This window comes from Urocampus carinirostris, chromosome 17, assembly GCF_059441175.1.
Source record: "Urocampus carinirostris isolate Australia breed hairy pipefish chromosome 17, RoL_Ucar_1.0, whole genome shotgun sequence".
In the NCBI taxonomy this organism is placed as follows: Eukaryota; Metazoa; Chordata; class Actinopteri; order Syngnathiformes; family Syngnathidae; genus Urocampus; species Urocampus carinirostris.
The window spans coordinates 8,339,394-8,350,464 of NC_142365.1; the positions used below are offsets into that span (position 1 = coordinate 8,339,394).

The following is an 11,071-nucleotide window of genomic DNA, read 5'->3' on the forward strand; positions in this document are numbered from 1 at the left end:
TCCGTAGTAGTATATTTCTGTTATAGTGTGACTGTAGTAGTGTTTTTGCAGTATTTCTATGGTATTGTTTTTTTTTGGACAGATATTTAGTTTTTGGTGATTTGTAGGATTTCTGTTGTCTCTATCAATATTTCTGTCGTAGACAAATCTGGCACAATAAACATGTTTTATTATCTCATCTCATCTCATCAGCCACACCGCTTATCCTCAGTAGGGTCGCGGGGGTGCTGGAGCCCATCCCAGCAATCATCGGGCAGTGAGCAGGGGACACCCTGAACTGGTTGCCAGCCAATCGCAGGGCACACGGGGACAGACAACTCGCTCGCTCGTTCACACCTAGGGACAATGTGGACCGGCCAATTCACCTGAAATGCATGTTTTTGGAATGTGGGAGGAAACCGGAGTGCCCGGAGGAAACCCACGCAAGCACGGGGAGAACATACAAACTCCGCACAAGAAGTCTGGAGCTGTATTTGAACCCACGCATGTTTTATCAGTAGTAACTTATTTACTATTGTCATTATGTTTCGACCAATTTGGTTTGTAAGGCCTGATTAAAAAGCCTGCCGTACCGCATGTGGCCTGCGGTGGCAATTTATTTGCCCACACCTGCTCTAGGTCGTTTCAATCCAAATTTATGATTTGTAAAATAAATGCAAACCAAATGTTCTCTCCGGCCGCTAGTGGGCTGTGTTCAGTTTGTATAGCGTGGGAAGTTGGTTCAGGTGTAAAACTGTGAATGAATTTGTTGTGTTTGGAAAAGATCCCTTGTCTTCAGTGATTAGAATACATAGGGTAGGTTACTAGGGTAGTTTCGTTGTCACAATATGTTAACCCGTTTTGTAACAATGACAATAAAGGTATATTCTATTCTATTCTAAAATAGGCGGAATGATAAAGCATAAAACTGAAAAACAAAGCTTAAAATTTAGATTTGACATTATTTTCCTGATCTGGCCTGCTTCAGAACAGAAACTTTAGATCCGCTAATACAGCCGAATTAATGTTGACATCCCTGATTTATTATGTTGCTTTTTCTCCGAGTCAGACCTTTCCAAGAGAGCATCACCGGTCGTCATGGCAACACCATCCAGTCCTCAAAAGGGGAGTCCATCAGAGAGGAAGCAGACGGAATGGACGCCGATAGCAATAGCCGCGAGGTAAATAACCTGACATCGTCGAATAGTGAGCTAACCGCTAACAAACTGCCGCGACCTTGACCAGGGACCGTTGACCTCCAGCAACTCGCTGCTCCGGTGGTGTCAGGAGGTGACGGCCGGCTACGCTGGGGTGGAAGTCTGCGACTTTAGCGCCTCCTGGAGGGACGGCCTGGCATTCTCCGCCATCCTGCATCACTTCCACCCCGATTTGATGTAGGACACACCTGTCCATCGCATTTCCAGTCATCCATCAAACAGGTGCTGTCTTTTTTGTGTCTCTTCAGAAATTTCGAGGAGTTGAAAGGTTCCGACGTTGAGATGAACAACAGGAAGGTGAGCGGTCTCGCTACTGATGATGTCATCATTGTGGGACAGGGCTATGCACAGTTTAGATGCCAAGACTTCAGTATTATCTACTGATAACAAGTACTGATGCTTTTTTTTAAAAAAAAGCAGGAAGTAAGTAAGTCTGAGTAGCTGGTACCCAATACTATGAACAACTTTCTATCATTTTTGTCAAATATTTTATGTATGTTTTTGTTTTGTTCATTGAAAAAATATTTGTAAGCCTTTATTTTGGTAGTTTTTATTTTGACTTCATCTAAATGTTGGTGGCAATATATTTGTATATATATATATATATATATATATATATATATATATATATACAGTGGCTTGCGAAATTATTAGCCCCCTTGGACTTTGTGACCTTTTGCCACATTTCAGACTTTCAAACATAAAGATAGAAACCTGTAATTTCTTGTAAAGCATCAACAATCATGAAGTGGAACACACTTTATTGGATAAACCTTTTTAACAAATAAAAAAATGAAAAAGTGGGCGTGCAAAATTATTCAGCCCCTTTACATCAGTGCAGCAAACTCTGTCTAGAAGTTCAGTAAGGATCTCTGAATGATTCAATGTTGATCCAAATGACTAACGATGTTAAATGGAATTCACCTGTGTGTCATCAAGTCTCTGTATAAATGCACTGTGATAGTCTCAGAGGTCTGTTTAAAGCGCAGAGAGCATCATGATGAACGAGGAACACACCAGGCAGGTCCGAGTTACTGTTGTGGAGAAGTTTAAAGCTGGATTTAGATACAAAAAAATTTCCCAAGCTTTAAACATCCCAAGGAGCACTGTGCAAGAAATAGGAGAGGCAGCCAAGAGGCCCATGATCACTCTGGATGAACAGCAGAGGTCTACAGCTGAGGTGGGAGAATCTGTCCATAGGACAACAATCAGTCGTATACTGCACAAATCTGGCCTTTATGGAAGAGTGGCAGAAGGACGCCATTTCTTAAACATATCCAGAAAAAGTGTCGTTTAAAGTTTGTCACAAGCCACCTGGGAGACACACCAAACATGTGGAAGAAGGTGCGACCAAAATCGAAATTTTTGGCAACAATGCGAGACGTTATGTTTGGCGTAAAAGCAGCACAGCTCATCACCCTCAATACACCATCCCCACAGTCAAACATGGTGGTGGCAGCATCATGTTTGGGCCTGCTTTTCTTCAGCAGGGACAGGGAAGATGGTTAAAATTGATGGGAAGTTGGATGGAGCCAAATACAGGACCATTCTGGAAGAAAACCTGATAAGAGACTGCGACAGAAATTTGTCTTCCAACAAGACAATGATCCACAACATAAAGCAAAAGCTACTTTGGAATGGTTCACCAAAAGGTCACAAAGTTCTAGGGGGCCAAATAGTTTCGCAAGCCACTATATATATGGGGTGATGTCTATGTCATCCTCTATCAGAGGCCTGGGAATTAAAGGGTTCTGCCCTGTACCTTAGCTGTCCCTAGGACTGCACTCTTCTGGACTGAGGTCTCAGATGTTGTTCCTGGGATCTGTTGGCGCCACTCTTCCAGTTTGATGGTTACTGTCCTGAGTGCCCCCACTACCATGGGGACCACGCTGGCCGTGACCTTCCACATCTGTTCCAGCTGGTCTTTCAACCCTTGGTATTCCTCCAGTTTCCTGTGTTTCTTCTTCCTGATGTTGGTGTCAGCTGGGATCGCCAAATCTAGTCCCACCACAATTTTCTGCTCTTTGTCCACCACCACTATGTCCGGTTGGTTAGCCAGAAGTTGCATGTCACTCTGGAAACTGAAGTCCCAATGGATCTTGGCCCTGTTGTTCTCAGCGACCGTCTGTGGTATGACCCACCGGGATTTGGTACTTCTATACCATACTGGTGCAGATGTTCCAATATACATTATATAATTCCAGCTCCTTGGTTGTGCATCTCCAAGTGCGCTAATCCAGCTAGCCTTTTACACCCTGCCACTATGTGCTTGAGTCTTTCAGGGCATCTTTGCACAGTCTACATCGTGGGTCTGATCTACTCTTGTAGATCCTGGCCTCTATGGATCTTGTGTTTATGACCTGTTCTTGTGCTGCCATTGTCAGAGTCTCTGTCATTTTCCAGCCACTGGTAGGATTTCTTGACGTCAGCCACCTACTGTATCTGATAGTGGTACACCTCCTCTACACTCTCATCAGGGTTCTGCTGCCAGAGACATTGCCTTATAAATTAACTCAGCAGGTTATCTTTTGGGGTCATTTGTTCCATGTACTCTTGGATTTTTGATGGTTCATCCTGGACCATGGTATTGGTGCTCGATAGCCCTCAGTCTCCCTCTTGCCGCTTAGCATATAGTTTTAGGGTGCTGGACTTGGGGTGGAAACCTCTGTGCATGTTAAGTAGCTTTCTTTTCTGAATGTCAGGGGCTTCTATTTCCTCTTTTGGCTGGATTATAATACCAGCAGGGTATTTGATGACTGGCAGTGAATACAAGTTGATGGCTCAGTTCTCGTTTTAATCCTTCAGCCGACTTTTCGGGACCTGTCCTCCTCTCAATGCTTGGTTCTTCCTGGCAGGCCTTGGCCGCTTTGGAGTCTGTGGGCGTGCCCCGCCTACTGGAGCCGTCCGACATGTTGGCGCTTCCCCTTCCGGATCGTCTCATGGTCATGACGTACGCCAGCCAGCTAAGGAATCACTTCGCCCGTGCCGGAAAACCGGCCGGCGACGCCACCGATGCGGGAGGAGGTGCCGCGCTGGCCCCGCCCCCGAGAGCCAAGAGGCTGCTTAAAGGTTAGCAATACTTTGTTTTCAGCTGTTGAGTAAAGTTGAGTTGAGATATAAAGCAAAACACAATAGACATTCTAATACGATTTAAGTCAAGTCGTGTTTATTTGTGACGCTCTTAATCACAAGGAGTCTCAAAGGCTGCACTGACTACAGACTATTATGACACCATCCCCTGATCTAAAACCTACATGAGGGCAAGGGAAAACTCAAAAACTTAAACAAGAGGAAAATGTAGAAACTTTGAGAAAGGACCACACATAACATTGAAATGCTTACAGGCGGTTTAATATTGTGTTTTTTTTACCTTACAGAAGATGCCACACCTCCTGTTACACAGGTAAGCTTCTGATGTTTTTTTCCTCCTTTATTTCGTGACCTTTAATGGTTTCTTTGTTTAGGGTGACGTTGAACTGAAAGACATGTTTTCAGCAAGCGCACAGGAACATGGTAAGAATCCCACACAACAAAATTTCAATTCATTTGGTAGTTTTACCCATACAGTACATATCGTCAACACCTATAGTGTATTTTGTCCCATTTTTTTGGTTCGTATTTTAATGATTGAAATCCAAGACAGTGTATCTAAGTATGAACTGCTAGAAAGGTTCATTTTCATCCTCCAAGAAATGCGACAGTTCAATATGACACACGTTTAATGATAATACATATGTGCATGCCAATTTCGGGCACATTGACTTATATGATGAATGTCATTGTTTGATATTTTCTGTTTTTGTGTGTGTGCAGAATGCCAGAATCCCAAAGTAAACAAAACCATGGTAAATATACATATTTTTGGTCACATAATTTCAAAAGTCAAAGCTTCTTTCAGTGTCTGAAACTCGTGACAAAAAGTTAGCGGACACCAGGGCAGACAACTCTAAAAAGTTTTTCACAACTTGAAACGCAATAAGACGACTAAGCACAAAAAAAAAACACTGTTGCAAAGTATTAAGGGTTGATTATCAGAATATAAAACAGAACAACACTTTAAAATTAAGTTTATTATAAATCTACTTATAACATTCATTGCGTTTATATGACAGCGCTGTTTTCCATCTGCCTTTCCTCATCTTCATTCACGCAATGTTTGCTTGCGTCGTCTGCTAAAAGCCACGTGAACTCCTCTTTCCATGATGCTTTACGTTTTGTAGCGTCATCAATTTTGTTAGCTTCTTTTAAATATTTTTTCTTGGGCTGAGGTTTTGGCTTGATTCCTAACCACTTTACTATTTTTCTTGTGTTCTCTGTTCGCTACTTTGGAAAACGATATGCAAATGCACTGCATTATAACCGGAACCCCGGAGTTATTCGACGCAGGCTTCTGATTGGCTGCCAAGTATGCAAATTTCCAAACGAACCGAAATTTCCAAACCGAACGAAGATTTCGAAATCAGAATAAAGCAAACGTTTGAATTGAGAAAAAAAAAAAAAAAAAAAAAGATGTTTTTTTTTCCTTAAAAAAGTTGTCGGCCACCCGGGCGGAGACGTTTTGTACGCCCGACGTAAAAGATGCACACCCCGGGTGTCCGGGCAGGTGTTATTTCAGACACTGCTTCTTTCAACCAATTACAGCGTCACCACCACTGATCACGTGATCCAACGGCATGGGTGACAAAAATAGGACAATCTGAGAATAGCTCATCAGAAATAACAATTGTGATTTTCTTGGAACTCTGATTTCTCACTTGAATAATGTTGAAGTGGTTCAACTGAGCCTGTTTTAATGCTACTTCTAATAAAAACAATTTGGTAATAACACAGTAATAACATACTAGTAGCATGCAAAGATGTTATTTTAGAAATGCATAACAAACTTGTAGCTCTTTGCGCTTTTGATTGTTCTCGATTGTTCTCAGCTCAGGGATGCTGCTGGAAATGTGAATTTCCCTTCGGGGATGAACAAAGTATCTATCTATCTATCTCTATCTATCTATCTAATAAGTAACAAAAAAATAGCCTTAAGCTTTAAAAATGTTGTTGACCCCTGCCATATGATGATGTCCTCCATTTTATTCCTCCTAACATGCGATTGTCCTATTTTCCCTCTGTGGTCAGGACACAAGTCAATACGTGCTGAGGGAGACGGCGGCCCTGGAGGTCGAGCAAAGGCACGTGGACAGCAGGGCGGCGGTAGTGGAGCGACGCCTCAGGAGCCTCATGGAAAGCGGTGCGTGCAAAGACCAGAATGCATGACAATCACTTTTATACAAAGAGGGTTGGGCATGTCGAACATGAGACTTAAAGTAAAGAGGTAATGGGAAATTAGATAAGCAATGTCTTTGAAATGTTATTACAGAATATTCTGGGCACAAATAGGCGGCAAATGCACAAATGGGTGCAATGACAGAATTTTGGCACTCCGTAGTACACGTTAGACGTGCAAATATACTGAGTGTGACCTTGCAGGAAGCGACCGCGCTGAGGAGGAACGTCTGATCCAGGAATGGTTCACGCTAGTCAACAAGAAAAACGCCTTGATGAGAAGAAGAGACCAGCTCGAACTTCTGTAAGTCACATGTAATGATGATAATGATGCTGATAATGATGAGCACCTTCCCTGCAGGCAGGAGGAGCAGGACCTAGAGAGACGTTTTGAGCTCCTCACCCAAGAGCTTCGGGTCTCCATGGCTGTGGATGGTGAGCAAAGTCAAATTGCTGTATAGCGGGTGATAGGAACCTAGGGGAATTAGCGGGTGCCGCAGATAAAAACATTAATCTATTCTTCATCAAAACTAAAGAACAATCCCAATTTACAGGCTCAAGCATTTTTAACAGAAAAAATACTGTATTTTCTCAACCTTTTTGTACAAATAACTTCTGTACTGTCAAATTTCTATTTCAAAAATAATCTTTTGATTCCCGGAAACTGTGTTTTTACTTCACATAATAGTTTGTCGTCATCATGTGGAAGTTATGGAAAACTGCATTTACGTTCTTCAGGCAGGGGCCGACAACTCAAAATTTTGAAAGAGCCATATTGGACCAATAAAAATGTCTGGAGCCTCAAAGAATGAAAGGCCTTATACAGGCATTATATTGAACGAAACACTTACTGTGTTTCGTTCAATATAAGGCTATAAGGGCTATCAATATTCATTAGAAATAGGTGAGAACGTGTTTGTGTTTCAAAGAGCTGCCAACATGTGGCTCTGGAGTAAGTTGGCCGGGTGGAGAAGTCCAACTTTGTTGGCGATAGAAAGCATCTCCCTCTGCCTTATGGTGCTTTTGTGGTTCCAAGGCATTTTGTTGACATAACGGCTTTTAAAGAACCTTGAAATTGTAATGTAGGTTCGTCAAGCTGTAGGTTTGTCGACTGCAACGTTTTTGACACACAGGCAGACGAAGGCAAAAAGAGGGCAGGAAGCCAATCAAAAAGCAGAACACGATGCAAAATGAAAATCCAAGAAGTATCGAAACCGCGAAAAAGTAAACCAGCGAGGAATTACTCTGTGTGTTACGCAGAATGGCAGAAGTCGTACGCTCAGCGAGAACGGGAGCAGGTCCTCCTGCACCAGTTGGTGGCGCTGGTCAACCAGCGTGATGATGTCATCAGAAACATGGACGCCAAAGAGCGAGGGTATGGAAACCGCTTCCAACACAAACATTTGCATAACCTATGTATGTGTGCTCTTCAGTATAAATTTTGGTCATTCCCACCTATTTTTGACTCCTAGCTGACTCAAATAGTCAGGAAACAAACAAAGTCCATTTTTTGTGTTTGCGTGCATTTGAAAAGACAATTTCTGTGTTTTTTGCATATTTATTACTCACAAGGTTTCAGATCATCAGACCAATTTTATTATGGAACGGAGAAACGCAAGGAAATGCAAAATGCAGTTTTAAAATGTTGATTCCATTTATTAAGGCACAAATAAATCAAAACATATCTGGCCCTATGTGAAAAAGTAATTGTTCCCTCGAGGGAACTGTTCAATTCCACAGACCAAACACAAAACTGATATCCACAACCTGTCTTAAATCAAGAAATCACTTAAATTGAATCTGCTAAACAAAGTGAAGTAGGCTACAAAATCTCAAGAACACAATTATAAATTTGAAAAACGTGGTTGGAATCTATCTGTCCGGAAAAGGTCACAAAGCCATTTCTGAGACTGTAGGGCTCCAGCGAACCACTGACAGAGCCATTATCCACAAATGGGGACAACTGGGAACTGTGTCAAACCTTTCCAGAAGCGGTCGGCCGACTAAGATTACTCAAAGAGTGTAACAATAGCTCATCCAAGATAAAAGAGCTTCAAAAACATCCAGGAACTGCAGGCCTTGTGGAAATCAGTCAAGGGCAGTGTTCATTACTCCGCTATAAGAAAGACACAGGGCAAAATGGCATCCATGGGAAAGTTTCCAGACGCAAACCTCTGCTGTCACTAAAAAACACGATAAGTCGTCTCACATTTGCCAAAAAGCATCTTGATTATCCTCAAGACTTTTGGAGAAACATTGTGTGGACTCATGAGACAAAGATTTAACTTTTTGGGAAGGTATTCAGCCTGTTACATCTGGCTTAAAATAGCACAGATTTTGACAAAAAGAACATGATGCCAACCGTAAAGCATGGTGTTGGCAGTATAATGATCTGAGGCTGCTTTGGTGCCTCAGGACCAGGACAACCCGCTGTTGTTGACGGAAAAATGAATTCTGGTGTTTACCAGAAGATACCGAAGGAGACCGTCCGGCCATCAATTTGCGCCCTCAAACTCAAACACACTTGGATCATGCAGCAGAACAAAAATCCAAGCAAGTCCACCTCTGAATGCGTGAGAAAACAAAATGAAGGTTCTGGAGTGGCCCAGTCAAAGTCCGGATATCAATCCAAATGAGATGCTTTGGTGTGACCTTAAAAGGGGATGCTCATGCTAGAAAACCGTCCAATAGGGCAGATTTGAAACAATTTTGCAAAGAAGAGTGGGCCCAAATTCCTCCACTTAATTTTTTAATCAGGTTTTGATTTTTCTGTGCCTTAATAAGTGGAATAAACAATTCAAACCTGCATTTGTACTTCCTTGGGTTGTTTCTGTGTGATCTGAAAATTGATATGATAATCTAAAACCTTTGTGAGTGGTAAATATGGAAAAATCACAGAATTCAGGAAGGGAGCAAATGCTTTTCTCACGGCACTTATGTGAGTGTATTCGAGCTCTTCAGTATGAACTTTGATAGAATTTTAGCCACTTACATACAGAACTGAACTTAATCACATTTTTTAGTGGAAGTACAAAGTTGGCAACAAGATTCACTTGATATAATTGGAAATTATTTGAAAGCAACACAAACATTTTCTTTTTTCCAATTTTTTTTCTACTTTTTAAAAAATTCCTTTAAAAAAAAATCTCATTGTGTTTATTTTTTCCGAGCTGTTACTTTTTTCTTTTTGTTCTCTATTTACTTTTTTTTCCTACATTTCTTTATTTTCTTTTTTTCTGGCTTTTTTTCTAAATTGTTCCTTCTTTTTTTCTCAGCTTTTCACTACTTTTTCTTTTTTTTTTTTTTTTTTTTGTTCTATTCCCCCCTTCCTTTAAGTAATTTCGTGCGTAATTTTACATTATATTTGGTCATGTTGGGATTAAAGAAGCAAAAACAACCCGAAGAGCCGTTTAAGACCTGAAAGAGCCGGTCGGTTCCTTTTTGTGAGCCAAGCCGAAGAAGCCGGTTCTCGACCAACTCTACTAACTTTACTCAACTTAGTTCTACTTCGACTCGACTTCAAAATACCGCATTTAGGACACAACGTCAGGGGAACCCGGGTATTTTTACCTTCATGCACTGTAACTGTGACTTAAGTTGCTTCTCAATTAGTAATTTTGAGCCCTCGTTTTTGTGCGCTGGCTAGATTTTCTTGTGCGCTGAGAATGTGCGACCAGTGCGCAATTGCGCACACGTGCAGTTTAGAGGGAACACTGCTCCTGGCTAACTCAAGTAGCCAAGAAACCAACAATATTCAACCTTTCTTTTTTGTGTGTGTGTGCATGCACGTGTGTGTGCAGGGCGCTAGAAGAGGACGAGCGCCTAGAGCGCGGCCTAGCGATGAGGAGGAAGAAGTACAACGACAAGGAAAAGTGTGTCCTGCAGTGACACTTACGCACGTTTGTGAGCGACTGCTGTTTATTTATTTCTTAGGTGAGTTTTATTTTCTCAAAAAATTGCGCGTGTCTGAGTTTAGATAGAAAAACAAAACAAAAAGATGAGCTGGACTCGAATCAGGGGCGGTTAAAATGGAGAGCCCTCGCCCCCTGACTCGCAAAATCAGCTTTTATTAGTTTATGTTTATTGATTTATTGTGTTTTTTTATGAGGTCCCATTGTTTGACGTCACCATTCGCTCATTTTGATGACTTTTGTTACTGTTAGAATAATAAATTCAGGACGTTTTAGTGAACGTTGTACATGAAAAACCCAGCAGGGGGCGTCCTAAAAGTTTGACGATTTCACTCGTGCTGGAGCGTCGCTTGAAATGATCAAATGTGACTAGTCTGAATTTTCGTTCTTAAGACTTTTTCCCCCCTGGCTCGATCATGAACTTCTTTTACAGTTTGAAAATAAATCGAACTTGTTGTCATCAGCCAGCTCGGTGTTTTTTGTTTTCTACGATAAAGAAGAAGTGTGATTTAATCATCTTAATTTGATCACAAACACGAATTAAAAAGCACATTCGGACAAAAAATCGCTTTCTTGCAAAAAGTCGCCCTTAAACCCGCTAGTGAAACCAAATAACAGTTATTTTCTATTTTATAATCGTTGTTTTATTGTTTCAAAGTATCACAACGTGTTGTCAAGCGTATGTCAAACCAG

General features: G+C 41.5%; 1 protein-coding gene across 2 annotated transcripts in view; it reads left to right on the forward strand.

Annotated features, from left to right (window-relative positions):
- LOC148349096 (uncharacterized) overlaps window positions 1-10,841 on the forward strand; it is a 34,862-nt gene extending 24,021 nt beyond the window's left edge. For both annotated transcript variants that reach the window (XM_088321742.1, XM_088321743.1), the window contains 12 exons: window positions 1,049-1,160; window positions 1,225-1,373; window positions 1,445-1,493; window positions 4,052-4,265; window positions 4,574-4,599; window positions 4,661-4,709; window positions 5,010-5,041; window positions 6,321-6,432; window positions 6,672-6,771; window positions 6,829-6,902; window positions 7,728-7,842; window positions 10,268-10,841. In XM_088321742.1, the coding sequence (XP_088177868.1) occupies window positions 1,049-1,160; window positions 1,225-1,373; window positions 1,445-1,493; window positions 4,052-4,265; window positions 4,574-4,599; window positions 4,661-4,709; window positions 5,010-5,041; window positions 6,321-6,432; window positions 6,672-6,771; window positions 6,829-6,902; window positions 7,728-7,842; window positions 10,268-10,355 (1,120 nt within the window). In that variant the 3' untranslated portion in view covers window positions 10,356-10,841. The remainder of the gene's footprint in view (window positions 1-1,048; window positions 1,161-1,224; window positions 1,374-1,444; window positions 1,494-4,051; window positions 4,266-4,573; window positions 4,600-4,660; window positions 4,710-5,009; window positions 5,042-6,320; window positions 6,433-6,671; window positions 6,772-6,828; window positions 6,903-7,727; window positions 7,843-10,267) is intronic.
- Window positions 10,842-11,071: the final 230 nt, after the last annotated feature.